Source organism: Pinus tabuliformis, chromosome 3_2 (genome assembly GCF_031772625.1).
Source record: "Pinus tabuliformis cultivar Carrire ecotype Pingquan chromosome 3_2, CPIR1, whole genome shotgun sequence".
Lineage (NCBI taxonomy): Eukaryota > Viridiplantae > Streptophyta > Pinopsida > Pinales > Pinaceae > Pinus > Pinus tabuliformis.
Genome location: NC_142302.1, coordinates 623,269,145 through 623,295,215, shown reverse-complemented (window position 1 = coordinate 623,295,215; position 26,071 = coordinate 623,269,145). Strand labels below are relative to the sequence as shown.

The 26,071-nt window shown below is 38.7% G+C and overlaps 1 protein-coding gene across 6 annotated transcripts in view; it reads left to right on the top strand.

The window, feature by feature from the left end:
- The first annotated feature begins 713 nt into the window (after nt 1-713).
- The window catches only part of LOC149182170 (uncharacterized), a 227,006-nt gene continuing 201,648 nt past the window's right edge, over nt 714-26,071 (top strand). For 3 of the 6 annotated variants that reach the window (XR_016257056.1, XR_016257053.1, XR_016257055.1), the window contains exons 1-4: nt 731-1,013; nt 24,366-25,461; nt 25,653-25,740; nt 25,863-26,017. Coding sequence is in view for 1 of the 6 variants with exons in the window: in XM_089416777.1 (XP_089272903.1) it covers nt 24,524-25,461; nt 25,653-25,740; nt 25,863-26,017 (1,181 nt within the window). In the remaining 5 variants the exon portion in view is untranslated. Of the gene's footprint in view, nt 1,014-1,051; nt 1,201-24,365; nt 25,462-25,652; nt 25,741-25,862; nt 26,018-26,071 lie in introns of those variants that run through there. The other 3 variants (XR_016257054.1, XM_089416777.1, XR_016257057.1) reach the window with 3 other exon arrangements.

Below are 26,071 nucleotides of genomic sequence, written 5' to 3'. Positions count from 1 at the left end.
TGTTTTGTGATGTAGGCTTTACTACAAAGGCTATGAGATCTCAAAATTTCCCAATTATTGCAAGAACCCATAACACACTGTAACAAGGGCTACACTTTGTTTTGAGTTGTAACATATTGCCTAGGCCCTGATTAATGCCTTAAAACTGAAGTAAAATAAAAGCTTAATAAAACAAAAAAAAACTCAAAAAGCAATAACTTGAATGGTTGAGAGTTAAGTTTAACACTCTCTCCATTTAAATTCAAACTCTAATAAGACATTGGTTTGTTGTGTCTGGGTTCACAGAGTAAACTCCCCTGTATTTAGAGCATTTCAACACTAAATTGAAATCCAAACTCCCCTGTATTTAGAACATCTCAACACAAAATTGAAATCCAAACTCCCCTATATTTAGAACATCTCATCACTAAATTGAAATCCAAATTTCTCTCAACATTAAATTGAAATCCAAACTCCCCTGTATTTAGAGCATCTCAACACTAAATTGAAATCCAAATTTCTTTATGGTCTGCTAATTGTTATATTAGCCTAAAATTTACAGTACAAACAAATAGATTTAAACCTTCCAATCTGAATTAGTTACCAATTCCACCTAAACCAACCCAAAAAACACCCATGAACCTTAAAGTGGTAACAACTCTTTGTCCATATATAGGTAGTTACCTCGACAAATGAAATGGAAATTGTTTAAATAATGATTCCTTCCTTGAAAGGGCTATTACATATGTGAGTTCAAGGAACCCGACCAAGCATTTCTCTTCCTGTTTTGCGGAACGTATGTCACATGACATAACATCCACCCATCCTATGTAGTCGGCCAAGTCATCATGGTCACTCCCATCAAAGGTACTTTGACAATGGCAGAGTATGGCGTATATAATCATTCGTTTCTACAAAGTCTTTGTATTTTGTTTTAAATTTTGCAGAGCGTTAGACATCAGGAAGACGAACACGTCAAGGCTCGCATCCTTCAGCTTCCTTCCAAAAAAGGACCATAGATACATGATATTGAGGTAAGTCATAGTCATCTCTATCTGTACCCTGTAATCCGGTGTATCATTGGTTAACATTATGACCGTTATGGAGAACTCTCTGATGGCTGTATAAGGGGTTGCGAAGGGCAGTAGGACCTCTTTGTATTACTGTTTAAGGGCACCCACGAGTTGTTGGGTGCCCATTTGAAGTTTTCTATATCTGAAGGTACCATGTCTAGACCAATTCCTCTAATGCAGAATGTATGTGTGCTCCTTTTCCTGTTGCATTTGGTCAATAATGGGTAGTCTAAATTTGAAATATAGTCTTACTGGCACAAGATCCTTAAAAAGTGATCTGAGATTTGCTTAACCTGTCCTAATTGGATCCTTTTCTACTTCAATTAGCCCCGACTCCCACAACAGGGCTAAAAGTTGGCGCTTGTTTCTCCCTTTCATTGGAACATTATTTTAGTCCTGCACTAGATCCAGGGTGAATTGGATATAACTACTCTGGCAAACTGGGTGGTAGTTATTAACAGATGGCGGTGGTCTTAAATCTCCATGGTCATTTCATTTTCATACAAATTATCAACTTAAAAGTTGCTATATTGGACTGCCACTTCAAGGCAGGGTTGGGGATGTTTGTCATCTCATTTCAACAATTTTTTTGTCTCTTTGATCTAGTGGCTACCCTTTCATCTATGTTGTGATTTTGGATATGGCGGTTGATCAGATACAATATATGTGAAATAGTCGATAAACAATGGCGGTTGAAAATTTGTGAGTGGCTAGCGTAGGTCTCTCAAGTCAGGATGAAAATGTGGGTGCCTGATAAACATGGAGTTACATTGGAGCCATGTGTTATCAAAATACAATAGATTTTCTTGCCACGCAATGTTTAAGCTTCACAATTGCATATTTTGTTGAAAATTCTAGGTGAAAAGCTAGGACATCAGATTTCAAAAGGGCCATTCACTGAAAAATACATTGTACATTATGATATTACCTCTTTGAATAAATGTTTATTAAGGTAAATACTTTTGCGTCCTACATATTGACATTGCATCAATTTTCAAATATGGTTAGATTAATATTTAGCACCAATCCAAGTTGCATGGAAACAGATATGGATTCAGATCTGTTGATTTTTTTGAAAAGTCAAGATTTCGATCCAAAAAACAATATATAAAAGGATCATTTAGAAAAAAGAAAAAGTGAAAAAGAAAAACCTTGAATCAAGACATAAAAAATTTGTGTGTTACTTGGGGACGTATTCCTGTGGGTGGGGGTGTATCCCCATGCTTCCTGTGTTTCTCGGAGAGGAAATTCAGTGGGTGACATTTCCCCCTGCCTCCCTTTTGGGGTAATGCAGGGTGTGTCCCTAGGAAATGTGAAATGTTTTTTTTTTTTTGGGGCCTTATAGGATAAATAATAAAATTATTTAAGTGACTTAGATATAATCTCAACCATTGATCTCGAATGAGGCTTATGATTTAATCCTAGTTATTGATCACTCAGAAGATTAGGGTTAGGGGTTTTGGCTTAATGAAATTATAAAAAAAGCTTAAGGGAGAGTTGAAGATGCAACAGGGAATTTTGGGAGAAATTCAGGGAGGCTGGGTTCAAGAAAGAGGGAGGCTGAGTTGTTGAAGAGGAGGCCAAAATATCCGAAGAGGTCGATTTCTCAAGTGCACATGGGTCATATGAGATGAGAAGAAAGGAGGCTGATTTGTTGGTGAGACAGGTCTAATTCTTTAGGGCTGAGTTCCTAAAGAGGATCGATTTTGAGGTGCTGATTTCCTTGAGGTTGATGTTCCCAACCTTGGTCAAATCTTGAGTAGATAATTTGGTGCTTTCAAACTGAAAATGTATCTTGAGTGAATCTGAATCCAGATATACACAAACGTTGGATCGTAGATTGTTCATAGCTGTCATGTGTGTGTTCTATTTTTTTTACCAACGAAATTTTATGGGGAAACCCTCAGGAACTTCCCCGTTTTTGTAGATTGTACCTAGTGTAAACCCATTGATGCTGATTACAACATTTGACCCGGTATGAACATCATGTGAGGCATGTGACAGAGGCAACCAACTTGGCGATGGGCCTTGAGTCTTCTTGCATGTTCAAAGCACTCAACCACTTGATCTAGCACATTGGAATATGTATTTGGTGTTTTTATGTGTTGAGGTTGTTATAATAATTAATAGATTTGAAACCAAGTTGCAAGAAACATGGGACACCTCCATACCAACTGCATTTTGGTACAGAAGCCCTGAAACATGCCTGAAATACGTTTCACTTTTTTGAAACACGTTTCAGGCCCACGTTTCAGCGTCCATACATCACATTTCAATCTCTGTATGGCACATGTGGGGTGGTACAACATGCTTATGTGGCATGTGTGGGCCGAACACAAATTATTTAAATAAAACAATAATTTATGAGTGGAGCAGACTAATATTCAATTCTAGGCCCTACTAATGCTAAGAATATATTATGTAATTGATAGTAATGTTAAATTAGTAAAGTTTTGTCTTTCATTTTCGTCCTTTTACTTAAATTTTTAACAATGCTATTAATTGTTTCGGGATGTTTGAGAGTGGTCCCAAACTCATTGGATTTCCTATGGAGAAAGTATAATTTTAGATCTCATTCAAAATTCAATAGACTTAAAAATCTTCAGGATTTCAAGATTGGTGGGATTGCAAGGTTTCCACTAGATTCTATAATTTATGAGGGTATGGAACTAACATTTAATGAAGGGCACCGAGCACTCCTGATATGAAAAGATTTTAGTTCTAAAATTTCCTGCATCTGAAAACTATTTCTTGGCATTTCCCCTGTATCCTGTGGAATTTTTTTTCCGAGTTGCTTTAGTACTCCCAAGTTGAGCTCTGCTCAGTCCTGTCTCTGACCCAAGTTAAGTTGGTCCCCATTTTGAATCTTTGCCAGCAAGTTATGCTTCATCAACAGTGTGTCAGTCTTGCAAGTACTTGTGGGTCAGACGTGTTCTTGTGAGCAACTCCTGGGTTATTTTCTGCAAAAGAAATGCTTTTTACCAAATCTGAGTCACACCCTCACACTCCAATGTCACTAAGTCATTTGCTGTGCTGAGTTTTTCAATATTGCCTTGTGGACATGTTTCACAGTAGTGTCTTTTGTGAATTTTCAAGCCTAGGTGACTTCTGTCCTAATGTTTTTTGTCTAAACAAGAACTGGTAGATATTTGTATTAAGCAAAAAACTGCAGCTACTGCTCACAACAGCAATGCTAGAAAATGTCTATATGCTGATCTTTGAAGTAACAAGAAAGACTTAGCTTCAGCCAACAAGAGTCTGGCTCAAATAGCATTACATACATAAAATAAAGAAAGATTTGTTTGTGTAGATTCTTCAAAGACCTAATAACCGGAGAGTTCTGAAAAACATGTAAAACTATGTATGATTGGGGTTGATTTTGGCATTACCTGCTGCTTCACTGGTGGTGTCCTGCACTTGCTTATTTAAATCAAGAAGAAGGTGCATCGAGACAGAGGTTCAAATTACCATTATAGGAACGACTGAGCATATACCTAGCCGTTGATTTCAGTGCTTTCAATTTTCCCTAGGACTGCCTTATTTGCAAGTTTGTCCACTAATTGGTTGTTCATGGAAGAATCTCGCATCAGGAATAAAAGATAATGCTTGTCGAATCCTTGAGAACATTGATGCACGCCCATAATCTATAGAGGTGCAATTACCATTATGGGAACGGCTGGCCATTGATTTCAGTGCTTCCAATTTTCCCTAGGACTGCCTTATTTGGAAATTTGTTTGCTAATTGGTTTTCAATGGAAGAATCTCGCATGAAGAGTAAAAGATAATGCTTGTTGAATCCTGGAGAACACAGATGCAAGCCATTAATTTATAGGGTTATTGCTTGAGATCAAGTGAAGAATGATGTTCTTTGAATTCTTGATCACTAGGAGTCTTCGAATGTGAAAAGAGTTAGCAAGACTCAAACTCTATAGGAGGCCATTCTCTTTTGCAAAATTATTTGAAAGAATTCCATGGCTCAAAGCATATTTATGTGCAACTTGCTCTCATGAGTTAATGAGAACACCACCTGCACTTGCCACCCTTGGGTTCCCTTTTGAGCCCCCCCCGCGCCCAATCAAAATTGAGAATATAGTTCTTTTGGTACTTGCTACAGTGTTGAAAATTTCTTAGGGGTTAGTTGAAGTTGCTAGCATGATATAGAGTTCTTTTCTGGGAATGGGAAGGGGAAGGGAAGAGTGAAGAGGATGGACTGAAGCCTCTTGGAGTTGCAAAGTTCAGTCAACGTTACTTTAGCTTTGGTTGCCACCATCTTTGGAGTAGACGAGAGTTGTTGAAATATGGCATGATTCCTAGCAAGCTAAACTTTTCAGTCGACAAATTTTAGTAATGCAAATGAGACCCTTTTGAAAAGAGACTTTTGATGAAAAGAACTTAGGTAATGACTACACCACTTCTCAAAGAACTACTTCAATGAATTTGGCCTCCTAAATATATTCTCTAGTCCTTAACCACTGCAAACCACACCCCAAAAGTGAAAGGACAGTCTAGTGATGGGATGTTTCCAATCTGTTTTAGCAAAGGATACATCTTGAAGGGCCTTGAATTCCTCACTTATTCATATTTTCTGCTATTAGGATTTGTCGTGGGCTAAGGTCCAACAAAATATATTTTGGCAGGCAATCCAACTGCCAAATTTTGTTCCAAATGGCAGATTTAGTGGGAAGTGTGTTAGGAAACCAGCTCACAAAAAGATAAAAAGATAGATCAGCGCCTTCGAAATAAGTCTCTTCGAGGGGCAACCTCTTTTACGTTACACAAATGAACAATTCTTGGATGATACAAATGACAAGACCTCCTTTCTATATATAGGAGTCTAAGGGGTCATAATATAATCAGAGCCGAATAGCATGATCATGATCACGAATAGGTGGGAGGCATTTGGGAGTCTCAAATACCTTGGAATGATTGTCCAAAATGTTTTGGAGATTTGGAGAAATACATGATTTTGATGTGGGATCCTCTAGTGAACATAATTGTGCAATTACACCCCGTTGTTCTTTATTTAGAAGCTTTGTCATGCTGTTAGAGTTGATTATCTTTCTAGGTTTTCTTTCGATACCCCTCAATTCAACGTCCTTTCCTTCCTAAAAAAATTTCAAGAAAAGTTCTTGAAAATTAAAAGCTATCGTACCCAAAGATTGTAGTACCACCCATTGGAATGGAAAGCATTGGGCTATTCAATACATATTCTCCCATGGATAGCTTGATATTATGGCACTTTCCAGAGCAATTTATGGTTCCTCCACTTGCAACCATCACATGACACTCCGGTGTTGGATATAGGAAGAAATTCAATTCCTTGGCTATCTTACAATCAATAAAATTATGGGTACTGCCCGAATCAATCAACACTCTTACCTTTTTCTTTTTGATATGTCCTTCTATCTTGATAGTTTGAGGAGTGGTAATTTCTTCCAATGCATTACAAGATATGGTCGGATTGATTTTTTGAGACTCGATGTGATCTTTCAATTCTTGAACATTTTTCTTCTTGATATGTCCTTCTATATTGATAGTTTGAGGAGTGGTAATTCCGTCCAATGCATTACAAGATATGGTCAGATTCATTTCTTCTTTCTCGATGTGATCTTTCACTTCTTGAACTGTTTTCTTCTTGATATGTCCTTCTAGCTTGAGAGTTTTAGGAGTGGTAATTCTTTTCAATGCTTTACAAGACATGGTCGGATTCATCTCTTCTTTCTCTGGGGTTTTTCCTGGTGTATATACTCTTCTTTTGACGTTTCTTGATCATTTTCTTCCTCATATTCACAATCAATGTAAAATAATTTCTTCTCAGCACACTTATGACCTTTAATGTATTTGTTATCACAATTGTAACAAAGTCCTTTTTCTCTTTTTTCTTCCAATTGTTGTGGTGTAACCTTGTAGGTTGTGGAAGGCTAGGAGAAATAACACTTCCATCTTTATAGTTGTGAGGGGTAGACTTCCTTGTTGCCATAATTTTTCTTTCCACTTTGTAATAAAGCCCTTTTTCTCTTTTTTCTTCCAATTGTTGTGGTGTTACTCTAAAGAGGGTTTTGCTCTTTGTATCCTCATAATGTGCTATCATTTCCTTCGTGAAAATTGATCACGTAACAAGTTGTTTACGAGAACAAAGTCTTTTATACCATAAAAATTGATCCGCTTCTAAATATGAAAATGCAATACATACCTTTTGTAATAGTGGTACACCATGTAGATCAAAATATTGCTCCATCTGAAGTATCCAATTTACCGGATCCTTGCCATCAAACTTCCTCATATTGCCTTTTCTTAATTTTAGGAGCTCGATATTGAAATGACTATAACTCTGTAATTTCGGCTCTTCCAGTTATGAAATTGTGACTCGCAGTAGCCCTCTGTGTCCTCTTTCCAATGCCACCAGTCTGATCAAAATTGGATTCTCCAAGAAATATTTATGCACAATCTCCCAAGATGACCTGATTATATACCTTCTCAGAAGAGCGAACTTGTATGAAGTGCCACGTGTCACTGTTTTGACCTTAGGATCTGAAAAATATACACAGGAAACTACAGTTCGTCCTCTTTTTGTAACTTCTTACGAAATTTCAATTTGATGCTCAAAACGAAAGTTATGATGATTTTCCCCAGGTCACTTGTTTGGATTGTAATTCGGGAGTTTGCAAAAATGTCAAATTCCTCAGATCATATCTCTGCAAATAGAGCGCGAAAATCTCTGAAATTCGGTCCTGGTGTTCATAACGATTTCGGCCCAAATGGGTTTTTTTTAGTGTCTGAAAACGTTGTAGAAAAAAAGTTATAGTGAAAATACCACGATGACCTGTTTGGAGCAACGAAACTGTAGAATCCAAAGCTCTGATACCAAATGTTAGGAAACCAGGGCACAAAAAGATAAAAAGATAGATCAACGCCTTAGAAATAAGCCTCTTCAAGGGGGCAACCTCCTTTACATTACACAAATGAACAACTCTTGGATGATACAAATGACAAGACCTCCTTTTTATATATAAGAGTCTAAGGGGTCATGATATAATCATAGCCGACATAACAATAATAATGTAAGGGCACAATAATAACAATAGTGGGCTTCTATGGGGCACAATAATAACAATATGAGGACTACATGGGCACAACAATATAATAAGGGGGTTGTACTGATAACAATAAGGGGTTACACTAGTAGTATAGGGACCTAACAAATTGAGAAATGAGATTTTTTTTGAGTATGTCCTTGATTGGTTGTGTAATGAGATGGACACCACCCTCTACAATCTAAGGCCATGTTAGTTTTTGTAGCATTGGATGGTGTTCTAGTCTCGAAACTTTATGGAGAGGCTATAACGCAGGAGTTCTCCAAAACCCATAAATCGTTTATGAAATTCCACCTAGAGATGGCTCAATTAAAAATTTCACAAGTTTAACTTAGGAAAAATGGTTAATTAATAGTAATTAATTGGGAAAGGTGAGAATTAGCTAGAAACTCACACGAATCAACTTGGAGATGATATCAACCATCGATTAAGTTTTAATCTTGGCTGTTGGAGTCCCAACTGGAGATTGTAAGAAGAGGTTGTTGGGTAGATGGAGGACACACCAGTGCAGATACTTAGTTGCCCTAGGCAGTTCAAATTCCTAGTAGCAGGAGTGATTTAGTTGTGGAGGTCAAGCTAGTGGGTGAGTAGTAGGTGGTAGAGGGGCAACATAGCAATATTCTGGAGGAGTTTCCAGTTCTGGAGAGTCAGAAAGAGAAGGTCAAAATTTATCTCCAGGAGGCTATGTAGAGCCTCAATATAAGCTGTTCAATTTGGCTGAAGGGAAGGTCATTTCAGTTTCCAGAGGCCGAGAGGAATTTCCAGAGTGCTGGAGAGACATTTTCCTAGTCATCAATAGGCAGGATGACTTGATTAGCATCAATTCTAGGCTGAGCGTGAGAGGGTCTGTGCAGAGGGTTTGGATGACTTGTTTTTCAGAGGTTTGGGCTAGGATTGCTTGAGGAGGAGGGTAAATTCCCTCAGATATTTTTGCCAGTATTCCTCTCAAATAGAATTGTTAGTTTGGCGACATTTTATTGTACTCATAAATTCTGCTGTTGCATAATAATAAAAACCCTCACTGCTGCACTGGTTTTGCCACACTGGGTTTTTTGGGGACTTTTGTCTAAAAGTCAAAATTTTTGTTTGTGTGTGCTAGCATTTCTCCGTTTCCAGTGTTTTTATTTCTGCAGAGTTTATTTTATTTGGTGAAGAAATTGCACTGTGGATATTTTGTTATTTTGCCGTAATCAAAATAAACTGCATAATTAATTTATTAGTTAGAAAAATATTTCTAGTTGCTGCATTTCAAGGATTTTTCACAGGTCACAATCTTTCTAGGGGCACAACCATGTAGATTCTGTTCCAAAAGAGTCACCAAATGTGTCAGTTGAGTGGGTGGAGCCCTGAAGCCCCAACTCCACATTCCTGAAGTTTTGTCACAAGAAGAAATGTCAAAAAGGGTTAATTACTCATTGCTATCTAGTCATCCTTTTAGAGGCAAATGATTGCAGAATTCTATTAGTGGTTGATGTCCCGTGACTTTATCCTGCTAGAGATTGTTGTTTTTAACTTTTTACCATTGCTTGGAATCCAAGTAAATTATTCCTTTACAACTGGGATGGCTGACTTAATGAGTTTCCAAATGACAAGTTACGAGTAAATATAAGTAATGCTGTTCTAATGTTCTCTTATGAAATAAGAGAAATATATTTATTTAATAGTAGAAAATTAATTTTCTGAACATTGCATCAATCACACAATACCCAAAAAAATGAACAGCCGAAGAATAAAACACATACATAGGGATTTTTCCTTTGAATTAGCTTTTAATTCCTTGCAATGTGACCTCTGCAGTGCTTAAACCAGCAGCTGTATTGTCAATAAAATCACCTCAAACAATAGTTTATGACCTCTGAAAAGAGGCTACAGCTACAGCAGTACAGTCAGCTTTATTGCTGCCTTTCCTGGACAACAAAGCATTCTTTTTTGCTAATAATCACTGGAGCATACTCCAACAGTACATTGTATGGCCAGGTCCAAAGGTGCATGGCTAGATCTTAAGATGTATTTCCTGTGCATGAAGAAAAGACTACTGTGTTGGTATGGACATTATGGCCTGCTGTACTTGTTGGTCCCTTTAGCTGATATGCTGTTCTTCTCTTCCAGATTGACTTTTCCATGATTGAGTTTTCCAGATTGATTTACCCTATTTGCATGCTTCTGATCTTTCTCTCTTGATTTCTCTCCCACTTTGACATCAATGACAAAGGGTAACTCCCCTTGACGAAGTATCTTCCTTTGTCTTCTTGCAATTTGCCTTTCTCCCCCTGACAATATCTCTTCCATTGTCTTGCTGTGCCTCTCATAGCTTGCCAATCTGTGACCACCTGTCAATATGCTTTACGGGTCCTTGATCGTGAAGTGCCACAAAACTGTCTTTTCAAGTCGACTACTCAATTGTACACAATGCTGACTAATCTGTCCATAATGCTGATTAAACCACTATAAGTCTGCCATTCCAAATCACGTTGCCTGAAGGATAGATCTTCAAATTTGTAATCGCTAGTACTTCGACTCCCCCTCTTCAACACTCATAGTACTAGGAGCAAGGTTACTTGGAAGCGGGAGCGGGGAGCAACATTTTTAAAATTTCTCGGTTTGGGAGCGGATCGTGAGCAGGAGCGGGGAGCGACATTTTCAAAAGCTGTTGGTTTGGGAGTGGATTTTTATATAATATATATTTTTATATATTTTGAGACATACATGTCAACAAAAACATGTAAAATGATGAACTAGATATAAAAAACATAAAAAACATGGATTACACCATATAACATCAATCATCTAAAAGTTATAATCTTCATCAACCACGTCCACAAGTTACAAGTTCCCATTTATATAGCATGTAAGGGTGCACATAACCAAAATAGCATAGAGTGTAATCCATCTCTAAACTGAAAATACATCAACAAATAGGCTCTAGATGGGCTCTAGCATCCAAAAAAATCTTGTTACGACAAATAGCTACATATCATCAAAATCATTGCCTATATTGGGATCTTTGTCATTAATATCACCCTCTAAGCAATTAACATTAGATAGGAAAAATGTAGCATGTCATGTCAGGATTTTGTTTGAGTGATGGGTACATATTTATTAGGTTAATGTTAGAGGAGTTCGACAACCAATGTCACTAACATGAAGGTACATAGAGGGCTTAGTGCTCTTGATTAAATATGAGTCCCATACCCTAGTACATGACAAAATCTAATGGAAACATTGTAATCCCTCCAATCCTGAAATCCTGAAAAACTAATAAGTCTATTGGATTTTGAGTGAGATCTAAAATTCTATTTCCTCCATATGAAATCCAATGAGGTTGGAACCACTTTCAAACATCTTGAGTCATTTCATGGTAATGTTAAAAATTTAAGTAGAAGGGTGAAAATGGAAGATAAAGGAGTGCCACTTTTACTTTAAGAATTTAAAATTACCATGAATTGCATATCAATACTAGGGTGACAAGCTTGAATATTAGGTTGCCCTCCAAAAAAATCTTGTTTCTTTGAAAAAAATTGCGTTTGGAACATCTTTGTGACAAAAACTAGGCACCGATTTTTTTTTTTTTTGCGTGAGCGCGACAGGAGTGAATTTCGGGAGTGGGAGAATTTCTGGGGCGCGCTCTTAGGTCACTCTCGATTTGCTCATGCTCCGAGAGCAATTCGAAGGGGGGAGAGCGACTCCTCCACAACCCTGACTAGGAGTCTCCAAGCTAGATTGCTTAGAATGCTATATGAACTTGCTCTGTTGCAAGATTATCATTCTCAACCCTCACATCGTCCTTAGATTCATTATGGTTTTGTGACTTTACAAATCTCGTGAGCATGATCTCTGGGGTTTCTTCATTCACTTGTTCTTCTTGCTTTTGTTTTCTGCTCAAATCCTTCTTGTATTTGATATTAGTGTTTTCCCTTATGGAAGACTTCACCATGCTTCATCAATCACGGGCCATATGTCCATAGTTATGGCATTTGAAGCATTCTATATGATACGTGAATGACGAAACAACTAGCATATACTTTTTGCTGATGATGCCATTTGTATATCTGTCTTGTGATCTTGCAAACTTGCGTCTAGGGTTTTGATAATGTCCTTGATACTCATCCATGTCACAAGCTTTGCAATCCCTAGCCTTATGCCCAAAATTTGTACATAAAAAGCAATATCTAGGAAATATACTAGGGTACCTAGATGTGTGAAATCTTCTAGGTGGTGCAGTTCTCTAGAAGCCTTCTTCTTGAGCTTTCTTCACTGTTGGTTACTGATTTCACGTTCTCTTGATTGACTGGCCTTGAACTGTTATTGGTTGAACATTCTCTTTTGAGGGCTTGCATTCCTCCTTCTTGATAGGACCCTTGATGACACCTACATAACTTTTTTGTTCCACTTCTTCTCCTGTTGTCATGGAGCTTGAACTCTTCTTAACAAAGTTTGGCCTGAATCCTAGCTTGGATTTGTCATCGCATGGCCTTTGACTGTTGATAATTTCATCCAAACTTTTCGTGTTTTTTACAAAATTTTGTTGGACATTTTTCTTCTGTGCTTCCTTTCTTAGTGAGACTATTTTTGCTTCCAAACTTTACTTTATTATATCATTTTTTGCCCACTAGTTTTCAAGAGTTTCTTCAGTAATATTGGCTTCCTCTAATTGGACCTTCAGACTGATGATGCCTTGTCGTTCTTCCTTTCTACTTTTGGATTATTTAAGGCACTAACCAATTGTCTTTCTAGATCTATTTCTCCGTTGAATTCATTGTCTTCAAAGGTTTTCTCTTGATTCTCCACTACCATGAATAACACTCTTTTTGAGTCACTGTTGTTGTCACTTTCCTCATCAGATGAAGAACTGTCTTCTTTTGAATAGAGACTTTTCTTGGAGATTTTTCTTTTACTTTGTTTCTTGTCTCTTTTTAGATTTTTCTTTTCCTTCTTAGGAGCTTCTTCTTTTCATCATTATCTGAACATCTTGCATAAGGACATTTCGAAGCAAAATGACCAATTTCACGATAATTAAAACATTTCAAGGAAGCTTACCTTTGTACTTGCCAGTTCCTTTCTTTAGCTTCCTCACAAACTTGGCTATTTCTTCATCTGAAACATCATTACAACTACAACTGGAGCTTGACTTTTGTTGCTACTTGTTCTTCCTTGTTTTCTTTGATGCCTTGAAAGCTACTTCTCTTTTAGATGGATTTTCCTGTTATGTTCTCATCTTGTAAGCTGTAAGTATTCCATGTAATTCATCCATGTTTAACGAGGCAAGATCTGATCTTTCTTCTAGAACTGAGACTTTAGAATCAAATATCATCAGAAGAGATCTTAGTACCTTTCGAACAATCACTTTATTCTCTATTGGTTCTCCCAATCCTTCCATGGCGTTTACTATCTCATCAACACAGAGAAAGTAGGCTGCAATATTCTCGTCTTCCTTCATTTTCAGTTGCTCAAATTGTCCTCTGAAGATTTGAAGCTTGGCCTCTTTGACTTTTTTATCTCCTTCATATATTCTTTGAAGCTTGTCCCAAACTTATTTTGCAGATTTACAGTGCATTACTTTAACATAAGCATAACTTGTTTGGTCACTTAAAATATGATTCTTGCCTTTTGCATTGCTTTCATAAATTTTCTGAACAACATCATTTGTTGGAGGAGCAAGATGTTTTGTGTATCCACTTTCTATAGAGCCCCAAACATCAAATCTATGTGCTTGCACAAACACCTTTATCCTTCCACTCCAAAACACAATTTTGTTTGTCAAACAATAGAGTTCCATTTTTGGTACAATCCATGATCTACCTTCTAGTGGTTAGACTGTTGTGAAGGAACTTGTTCTGATACCAATTGTTGAAAATACTGAGAGGGGGGTGAATCAATATTTCACTTATTTTTAATTAATTTTGCACTTTTAGAGCATTAAATATTGTTAGAATGAATAAGATGAGATAAACATCACATCACATCACATCACATCACATGAATAGTACACAATTTTTTTTACGTGGAAACCCAATGCAAAAACATTGTTAGAATGAATAAGATGAGATAAACAACATCACATCACATCAAATCACATGAATAGTACACAATTTAATGAGTACAATAATTTATTAGCTCCAACTGAAGGGAAACTCCAACTGCCTAGTACTTAATTAGAAAAACATTTAGTTTTATTAGGAAGCCCCGACTTCCTGAAAGGATGCTCCAACACCTTGGTTTTACTAGCTCCAACACTCTGCTAGCCTCAATCTGCTGCGCTAGCACCACCCTGCCACCCTGAAGGGTTTTCAAGCTTCCAACCTAAAGGAGACTTCATTCTCCTCCTTGCACCACCTTGCCACCCTGAAAGTAAAAGATAAAAGAAGAAATTGTGGGCTCCCATACTAGGGATAATGACCCACTTACAATGACATAATATTTCACTGAAGTCTCTGCTGATATATGCCCAGATCACGATCTTCAAGATTGTTGATTAACTAGATCTGACTTTAATTTCAAATACCCTTGTACTGAAACTTGTCTAGCATTGCGTAGAACGGTACCAAAAAAAAATTCATACCTCAAACTTTGCTCATGTAGCCACAGTGTTTTAAAAATCGGTTTTAAAAACGGTTACCGGTCTAACCGGACGGTTAGCAAGCCCGCCGGTCTAAACCGGCCAAAAAACCCGGATTAAATGCTGATTTCTCCATTTTTTTGCCCTAACCGGTGAAAACCGGCCGGTTTAACAAACCGGCCGGTTTTAGGCACACCCACCATAAAGTTAAAAGCATATTTTTTACTGTGTTTGAGGGGTTTTGGGGGGGAACTAAGGGTGTTTCAACCCTAACAATGTTGGCAATTAATGGTAAAAGTGACATTTCCTTTAATTTTCATTTTCATCCTTTTACTTAAATTTTTAACATTACCATGAAATGACTCAGGATGTTTGAGAGTGGTTTCGACCTCATTGGATTTCATATGGAGAAACTAGAATTTTAGATTTCACTAAAATTCAGCAGACTTAATGGTTTTCAGGATTTCATGGTTTGGGGGTAAACAATAAATGCAATTAGAGCTCCAAATGATGAGAAAAACTCATGATCTAGATCCCATTGTGTTGGACGATATTGATCCAACATCAGAATGGGTGGAGGAGACTGAAGAACCTGTGTTTGAGGCTGATTTTCATATCGACATGGCTTTGGCAGGGGATGAAGCAGATTATGTGGTGGCATCAAAACCAGGATCAATAGCGGCATCAAGGAAAGGCAAAGAACCAATGGAAGGCACTAGTCATGCAGGTCGACAAACTCGTGCTTCCATTAGGTCCACTTCTATTGTCATTGGTGGCATTGATACTGAGGTTGCAGATCAGGCTGAGGCATTCTCAGACTCTGGACCAGATGATGTTTATGTAGCTCCTGATGATGATCTTGTGTCTAGTAGTGGTGATGTACTTGATGATTGATCATGTGTACACTGTAGACTTGTAGTAGGCCAATGGCCTCATAGCTTGCAACATTGTTTTTGGACTTTATAGGCCATTTAGAGCCTCATTTCTTATGTATTTTGCTATTTTGTTGATGATATGTATTGCACTCGGTGCCATTTTGATATATTCACCTTTACATGGTATATAAATGAGCAAACTTTGCATATTTTGTCTCTATTGGCTTGGAATCATGGTTTTACATCTTAAAAATAGTTTTGTTTCATTAAAAATTAATCATTTAATGTATTTTTTTAAAACCGGTTCGTTTAGACCAAACCAGTCCCGGTTAGACCGGTTCCGGTCGGTAAACCTGTTCATTAGGTGGACGGTCCGGTCACCGGTTCTGGTTTTAAAAACATTGTGTAGCCATTATACTCAAGCAAGGTATCCAAAAACACGATTTTTTAATGTATCCCCAATTTTTATCAATGGGGTCTTCTAAAAAAAGATAACAACTCTGTCCAATGCATTGTTCATAACAATTACTTCACAACTAGGGCAACTCATATAGAACTATACAATAAGAGATACAACTCGGCCTTGGTCACAAATGCTTCATCAAACCCTACTGTCATTCAAGTAGATAGCATAACATAAACGAGCTTAGCACCTGACTTTAAAATAGGCCAACAACTCGTCCTAGACCAACCTCAACATGAACCCTAATGATTTTTGAAATTCAGTGTGGATAGTCTTCAAACTCTGCTGCTTGAATTGGCCTTGAAATAGGCCTTATTCAATCCCTTTGATTATGGCCAAACTGCCTTTCAACGCTGCCTTAGATCTCCTTGATCTGCCCAAACAGGCTAAACATAGCTCAACAACTGCAGCTTGTTATGCTCTTTCTTCTTGGTCTAATCAGGGCTTATGTGAGCTTGATAATGTGGTTAATATAGCCCTCACTATTGTGGCTTCAACAAACCTCACTTTGCGGATGAAATAACCCTAACTCGGGCCTCAAGCTACCTCAAAATAGACCTTGGATTAGGTCAAACCAGCTCCTCGAGCAAGCTGAACAAATTGCCTCAGGATGGGACATAGACGAGGCCTTAGATTTGCCTGAAGAACTTGTTCTTTCCGGTGAATGTATGCCTCAACCCAACCTCAGATCTACCTCAAACCCAACCTCAAAAGTGGCCTCAAAACAAGCTGAAAATGTGCCTTAGGAGGATGGAAATATTGCCACTGATCAGGCTTAAGGAGGGCTGAAATTTTGGCTCAGGAAGACTGCAGATTAGGCCTTAGGAACTCGGCTTTGGTTCAGTGAAAAACACCATACCAAAAGATAAAACAAGGAAGCCCAAACACCCTTAGACAATCCTGCCACGACCTTAGACAAATTCAGAGCAAATTCATATGAAAGATGAGAGTGTAATTTGATGTCGCCTTTGGAGGTGAATTGAGGGGCTTATTTATATTCTTTCAAGGGAACCGAAAAGAGGGCAAACTTGCCCTAAAACCTCCTTAAAAATGGAGTCGACTTGACCTGTAAGAGAAAAATTCAAAATTTTATGGGCCAACCTTAATTCCATTTTTGACACCTTTTTTCAAAATAAAAAATTTCCTTTTTGAGGGATGACCCACATAATTAATCGAAGGATCAACATATTTTTCTTAAATTTTGATGCCAAAAACTTGGACCAAGTCATCGTCCATTTTGGGGCACCATGACGAGCCTTCGAGGCTTCAACTTTGAGAGGGCATATCTCCTCAACCGTGAGGAGTAACTTGATGTACCACATATGGATGGAAAGGGTTCGATAAGAGCTATCCAACCATCATACCATCATGCACCATAAATTGATCCATTGCATCCAAAAACCTCATTCAATGTTGGATATTGATGATGATCTTCATCGAACCTTTCATCAATGGATTCTTCCTTGTTCCAAGTTGCAAGATACTTGAGACCACCTTCACACTCTTGACATCAATGGCAACTCTCCTTTGACATTAATGACAACCTCACCAACAGACTTACAGTAGTGGCTTTAGAGATTGAGAGTATTTCTTTGGAGACATACATTTGGAGTGAAGCTATTAGTGTGAATTTAGCTTTTATCCTAAATTTTTTTGGTGTTATATGGTAGCCTTATTTGGATGTGTATTTGTATGTCTCCTTTTAGAGCGTAGGGCTTAAAAGAAATGAAAATATATGATTGAACCATATTAATTTTTTTGTCTTATATTAATTAGAGACGTCTTGCAAAGTATTTGAGTTTTGATAGCCATTCCAGTGTGCATGACAACATAGTGTACAATTATAGAAATCACCGAAAGTGTTGTTTTGCTATTTGATTTTTGATTTGAGGGTCTTGGCTGTTGTCATTAGAACTGGATCAGTGGACCCCAAAAACTGAAATTAGACAAAAAAAACAAAACAAAACTAAACCACAAAACTAGTCGACCAAAAAATAGATAAAATATTCATTTATTAAGTTATTTATTGTGCATCCATGTGAATCCAAACCATTATACACAAATATGCAAAGTTTCTCTTGTATGTAGCAAGTAAGGTTGCATATAACCAAAATAGCATTGACTGCAATCATATCTAAAACCTAAATACAACAACAAAGAAGCTCTAAATGGCCTCTAGAGCCCAAAAATAATCATAGTGCTAATTAATAACTATAGTCTAATGAATAACAACCCTTCGATCAACTCTTCTCCAAATCAATCCAAGAAACTCAACTCAAAAATTCCAAATAACTCAAATGAATTGTATAAGTGAAATGTAGGGCGTGGATCTCTTTAAATGGCATTAGCAAAGGCCTAGGGTTATGTTTAGAGTATTCACTTTTTTTAACTTATTAAATTGAGTTGCTGTGGTCCCTAGCTACAGTTGTACAATGTTGTATGGAACTAGTTGGTTTGGCTGTATATGGTCATTTTGTTGGTTTTTCCTTGGCACTTCAGAATCAAGTTTATGTGCAAGATCACGATCACATACACACTAAAATGCCACAACACAAGCACGTTGCACAACAGAAAATATACAACAGTGAATCGACGTATTACACAAGACAATTTTTCAACCCAAAACTTGTTATATTACAAACTTTAATACAACAAACATAAGGCTCCCATACCAGGGATCACGACCCTTACAATTATCCTCGATACAAGAATAACTAGGGTTTGATATCAACAATGCATGATTACCAATCTACCGTTGAACAAGATACACTTGACTTACTTGTTGATGTAGCACTTCCACAACCCTTTCAGTCCACGTACCGTGAACACCTGGCAGGTCCTTTACCACCTCTTTTTGCTGCTCACAAGTACTTTTGCAACTTCATAATGCTTGTATCTTCAACTGACCAATGTGCCACTATTAATCACCTTTGTTGCTCCAAGAAGATTGATCTTAAGCTCACGAACAAACTGCCCTCTAATAATGACAAGGTTGCTCCAATACTATTGCTCTTAGGGTCTTCAACTTCAACCCTCTATCAAACTTCCAATTGCTCCCAAAACGCTGAACTTAGGGCTTCACTCACAACCCTCTTATTATTGAGTTTCCACACATCAAATCTCTGAACTAGGGCACAAACAACCAACCCTCACAACAATGACAAGGCTGCCATTTATCACTGTACTTAGGACTTGTCAAATCATCCCACACAACAATGTATCCACACACGGTTCACTGTAACTAGGGCACACACACTTCTATCCAAAACCCTTGGAACAACCCTACACTTCCAACACTCTCCTCCATGAAACTGTCCTTAACTCTTCACACCATACCAACCCTTACCATTGTTCTTCCAACTCGCACTTCTGTACACTAATCTAAGCACATTCGACCCTCTCAAGGATCATATAAATCATAGAACCTTGCGCTTAATTGTTGAGGATTTGTGGCCTCTTAACTCAGGTCTGAACCAACACATATTTCATCTCATAGGGTCTCGACCCTCTCTTATGTTGCACACAAATCTACGACGAATACTTCAGACCTCTCAACAGTCTTCTAGCGTAGCTGAGTATGCGCAGAACCAACCGTAACTAGGGCTGCAGGGCACAAACCACTGAAAAATATCCTCCAAAACCCTTGCTCAACAGACCTGTTACCGCTCAAACTAGCAGGGGTCCTAAAAGGGGATCCTAGAGGGGCAACTGCTAGGTCAAGGGAAACAATAGAGCAATAGCCCACTGTCACCTCAGCTAAAACTCCCTACTCTTTACGAACTTTCACCGATGGGAGGAGACTCGGTACATATAGGGAATCACCTATGAAGGGTAGATCAATGAAATGGATAGGAAGTGATTCCAATAACCCTTTCCCAGGAGAAACTCAAAATTAGGGCTTGCTTGCTTTGTAAGCAAGGTGTAGGGTTCTCTAGGAGGGGTTGATGAGGATTTGAGGGCTAGGTTTAAGGAATATGACTTGCAAAGGAGCTTCCTAATCCCTAAAATCCTTATGGAACTTGGTTTCCCAAGTGGTTTTTGAAGAATTAATTTTGATAGGAAATGGGACCACACGAGACCAAGTGGACCCCCGGATAGGTCAAGGTAATGGGGTTTGGCAACCAACGATGTACTTGACCCAACTGGGGAAGAGAAAGGGATCAAAGAAAGAATTTCTAATAAAGGCAATATGATGATCCCAATGAGGCTACTAGCCCAAGGAAACCAAGGGCAAGATTTGATCACGAGGCTAGGGCTTGGGATATCTCACAATCCCACCATCGGAATTCCCTCAAATTTGGAGGAGATCTAGGAGACACACCAACGTAGTAGGAGCCAAGAGATCGAACTTTTTTGGTGAGTGGTTTGCAAGAAACGTGATGCCCTAGGAGACCTAATGGGACTAGGCCTAGAAAAGGGAAGAAGGTGAGAGGAAAGATAGGTTTTAAGGTGATCACCTTATGGTAGACCAATGCCTTATCCTTTGGGGAGATTGGAATCGAGAAGGATTATGACTATGGATTTTGGTTTTCTAGGTCAAGGAGGCCTCAAAGATAGCTTCGCTTAGCATTAGGGCAACAAAAAAGCAACTTCAAAGACTTCATACTTCGTTTTCCAAAATAGATGACTTGTCAAGATGAATTTCAACCATGAAACATCCCTAGGAACATTCATTCATTATACATGGCCCATACATGGAGCAACAATATCTAGAAACAAATTTCAACAACTTTGCATAAATGGATGTAGTAAATTAGCCCTAGTATAGCGAAATCCCCACAATAATGTATGTGACAAAATAGAAAGAAATAATAGCATTAAATTGCACTTACATGTATAAGAACATATCCAACCATCAAAATTTTGCAGATCAAGAAGCTCCAAGACAAGAGGAAATGATCCAAACATCAAAATTCATTCCATGCTCCAAAATTTTGTCCCCCATGAAGGATAGTGAAAATCTCTTAAGAGATACAAGTCCAAACTAAGTGATGGTGCTAAAATGAAATCACACCACTCGTATGTATACATGTCCAGATGAATTCAATTTGCCTACTGAGGCCTAATTGAGCCCCTAAAATAAAATAATGTACAAGATAACTAACTTTTGGTGACAAGCCCACCAAACTAGCTCAAAATCAAAAGAATAAGCCTCTCAAGAGGTCGAATGATCAATAATGCATGTCGTTGGGCCTTGGAGGAGGCCTAATGAAGTCCATAGGTGCCATAATGTGAAACAGGACTCCCAAAAGCAGTGGACAAGGGGGTGGCCCCTTGTTCTCCAAGTAGTAAACTATGTTGCTCCCAAGTGGGTGTGGGGGCACACAAGTGTCCTCATGGGTCTCCAAACAAATCGAAGATGCTTGTAGACCATCTGTAAGGGTTCAAATGATAGTATAAATGATGCCACATCATCATACAAGTCTTGGGTCATCTGCCAAGTGCATAATGTAACTGTGGGGCCGACTGGGCATGGTGAACCAGGTGCATCTTCTTCGTCCAATAGGTGAACCATAAGCGATCTTTGAATGACTCTGGGGATCCATGGAATGGTACCTGCTACTGTGGAGGCCCATGGCTCACCCTACATGTGCCAATGTAGCCCTTTGGACTTGGGGGGTGGCTGATCCTATGTGGACCCAGGAGAGGAATGTGCACCCAGGTGGGAGAAGTGATGAAAGGGTTATAATGAGCAGAAGGGGAGTGATATATGTAAATTGGGGAGTGGGATCACGTATCCAAAATTAGGGTTTCCCATGTAATACCATCCCCAAAACTCAAAGCCCTGTAAAAGAGATCCCATGGGACTAAGGTTCAAGGTTAACATCGCAAAAGAGACCTAGGGGACAAGAGCACAAACTCAATCCACTCTTTCCGCCGAATCCCCCCATTATTCCATGCCCAAGAGTTCTCATGATAAGTAAACTAAAATACTCAATTACCAAATGACAAGGCATACCTTTAGGCTTGGGAGGCCCACCTTCAAACATACGATTATGATAGATGAGTGAGGGAGCACATGGCTGGCTCAGGTGGCGGAGAAATGGCACAACGAGCTAGTTGGTGGCTGCAAGGGGCTGCCGGCTGAGGACCATCATGGATAATTTTTTTTCTTAGTGATATCACCCACAAAGTGGTAGGTACCAAGACCTACACAAGGCACAAAATCATAGGAGCAATCCGTCCTCCTAACTGAGCAGAACTTGGCCTTCGAGCAGACTAGATATAACCACACTTGCTCCAATTCATCCTTCATTAGGTACCGTGGCTTCCTGAGGCTAATTTGCACTTCTTGAGGACATATTCACATGAGAGAGATTTTGGAAAAACCTGTACTTTGCACAACAGAAAATATACAACAGTGAATAACTTAGTACACAAGACAAATTTTCAACCCAAAACTTGTAATATTACAAACTTTAATACAACAAACATAGGGCTCCCGTATCAGGGATCATGGCCCTTATAATTAGCTTTGATACAAGCATAACTAGGGTTTGAAATCAACAAAATATGTCACCAATCTACACTTGAGCAAGATATGGCTTGCTGATGTAGCACTTCCACAGCCCTTTCAGTCCACATACCTTGAACACCTGGCAGGTCCTTTGCCACCTCTTCTGCTGTTCACAAGTACTTCTACACCTGTAGAATGCTTGCATCTTCAGCTGACCAATGTGCCTCTCTCAATCACTCCTGCTCCTCCAAGAAGACTGACCTTAGGCACGCCAACAAACTGCACTCTAGCAATGACAAGGCTGTTCCAATATCACTGCTCTTAGTGTCTTCAACTTCAGCGCTCTATCAACCTTCTAGCTGCTCCAGAATGCTGAAATTAGGGCTTCACTCACAGCCCTCTTATTATTGATTTGCCGCACATCAAATCTCTGAACCAGGGCACAAACAGCCAGCCCTCACAACAACGACAAGACTGCTCTCTATCACTGTACTTAGGACTTGCCAAATCAGCTCACACAACAATGTATCCACACTTGGTTCATTGTAACTAGGGCACACATACACTGATGTCCAAACCGTTTGGAGCAGCCCTCCACTTCCAGCACTCTTCTCCATGAAACTGCCCTTAACTCTTCACACCATCCTTACCACTGTTTTCCAGCTTGTACTTCTGTACACTAATCTGAGCACATTCAGCCCTCTAAGGATCATATAAATCACAGAACCATGCACTTAATTGCTGAGGATTTGTGGCCTCTTAACCCAGGTCTGAACCAGCATATTTATTTTGCACAGAAATCTACAGCGAATACTTCAGAGCTCTGAACAGTCTTCTAGCGTGGCTGAGTATGCACAGAACCAGCCCTAACTAGGGCACAAACCACAGAAAAATATCCTCCAAAACCCTCGCTCAGCAGACCTACACAAGGCACAAAATCACAGGAGGAATCTGTCCTCTTACCTGAATGGAACTTGGCCTTCAAGCAGACTAGAGAAAACCACACTTTCTAGGGCACAAACCACATAAAAATATCCTCCAAAACCCTCGTTCAGCAGACCTACACAAGGCACAAAATCACAGGAGGAATCTGTCCTCTTACCTGAGCAGAACTTGGGCTTCAAGCAGACTAGAGAAAACCACACTTGCTCCAAACTCTTCCTTCATTAGGTACTGCTGCTTCCTGAGGCTAATTCTCACTTCTTCAGGAGAGCTTCAGATCAGAGAGATGCGCTTGGATGTCCTCTAACGAACTCATCTAACTCCTTATAGGTTTCTATAGGGTTGAGTCTTGTAGGCCAAGCCCACTTGAGACTACACATACAAACCCCACCAGTCATAAGAAATACAATTCTTTTGTGGTTCTTTTGCCACATCATCAAAGCCTTAGGTGCCCCTTAGCCCTTCAAGGACACCCCACATGCTTTCAATGAATAAACAATCAATTTCTCCACTTGGTCTTGCGCCCAAAACTTTGGGTAGAAAACCTGCGGCTTGGGTACATTGCCCACAAACCACTTTTTTGGGTCAACTCCTTACAAACCCAGTACCCCAGGGGTTGTGGGAGTACCTCCCAAGCTTCACAAATCAACATGTTTCTGGCATGGAACTGGCCAGTTTGGTACAAAACTTACCACTTTTGGTTTCGTATCTTGAATCGGACTAGTACCGCCTGAGAATTGGTCGGACTGGCTGGTATCGCTGGTTCTGGTCAGGCTCTGATAACATTGGTCTTGGCAAGTGTATGTGTGAGATGTGATGTTTAAACACTTCTATTATTCTTCTTTGTATGAATAGTTCTTTAAATTTGTAATTCTTCTTTCAAGCATCGTCATGCTGATATACTAATTCTTTTCATTGTTTGATAGGTCCATTGAGAAGCAATAGAACCCCTTTGATGTGTTCAAACTTCATGCATCTGATCCTGATGTCCCTGTGATCAAGATTTGCGTTCTTCCCCTTCAGAGGTGACTTAACGAAGAATTTTTCATCATTGTTGATATAGGAAAAGCCCTATCCAACTAATATGGCTTATGGAGATCATAATAACCCTGTTTACTCAAGTGCCAATGGTTTGGCAGAGCCAGATAAAACTGAAAAAGTTTCCAATACAACACTTGATGCTGAAAAGGATCAGATGATTTTATCCCAAAATATGGCTCAAACAGGGTATTCAAAAAAAAGCGATAAACTCTCTGAGACCAAAGTTATTCGGAAGAGGAAAGATAGAGAGCCTATTTCTGACCCTCAGATTGGGTATATGAATAACAGGTCAGCTGGCGAGGACTCCAATCCTTATAAATTGGCAAAAATATCATCGACTGTCAAAAGGCCAAGAGAAAATATTGAAAAAGTGTATCATAGGAAGAATAATAAAAGGACTCTTTCCAGCCCTGACACAGGGCATTTTAGGAGTAAGTCAGATAATGAGAAAGATTGTGTTTATAACGTGGAAGGATCACCCTCCATGACAGAGTTGAAGATGCTTGAGCCAGGTAAAAGTGCATCTTTTGATATCACAACGGGTAAATATATTGACCCTGAAAAGGCTTGGTGCATGACAATTTTAAAGAAGTATGGAGTATGTGGTCAGTTTTCTCAAACACCTTCATATGCAGAGCATCCAGGAGTTGTCGGTGATAGCACTTGCCATCGAACTTGTAAAATATGTGATAGATCGGAGGATGCAAGGACTCTGATATGTGATATGTGTGAAGAGTCATTCCACATGTCTTGTTTCACACCTAAAGTGAAATCAAAACCTGTCCAAGATTGGTTCTGTCCAACTTGCAAAACTATAAGAAAAAAAAACAGAATAAAAGTCTCTACTAATTGCAACACAGAATCGAGGTATTCTTATCTTATTAGAAATATGCGCAATGAGAATGCAAGCTATACAACACAAGTTCGAATTGGTAAGGAATACCAGGCAGATATACCCGAATGTACAGGGAATATCTCACTGTAAGTTGGAACTTTTAACATTATTCATTTACTGGCCTTATGTTAATCATGATTTATAAGGTTCTAGATTGACTTTTGTACAGTGCTAGGTAGAAAGGAAAATTAAACTTTAGTTCTTTGATTTTGGAAAATTTGCTTCATGGCATTTTTTAGTGTATGTCTACCTAAAAAATATTGTATTTTGATTTCAGATCTTCAGAAAATCCATTTCTTGGAGTTGTAGTATCACTAAAGGAGAAAATTCTTGAAAAGGAACTTGCAGAAGAAAATTTAAAGAATGTAAGATAGCTTATTCCACAACAGCTGTGAGTTTTTTATAGCTTGCAGTCGCTTAATTGTTCATGCTAACATCCATATTTGTGCATTACTGGTAAAATCAACTATCATCACGGGTATTGCAGAATAGATGGCCGAAAGGCTGGAAACCTGCAAATGCTCTTCCACCAGGCTCAAAAGAAATATGGCTTCAATGCATGTCCATCATTTACAAGAAAGGGGATGTCTGCTCTGATGGCGAAATAGCAAAAACAGACATTATTTGTGGAAAATGGCGCCGGTATCTCTCTTCTGCTTTTTCTATGTTCGATTATGTTTGATTGCTTTCATCTAT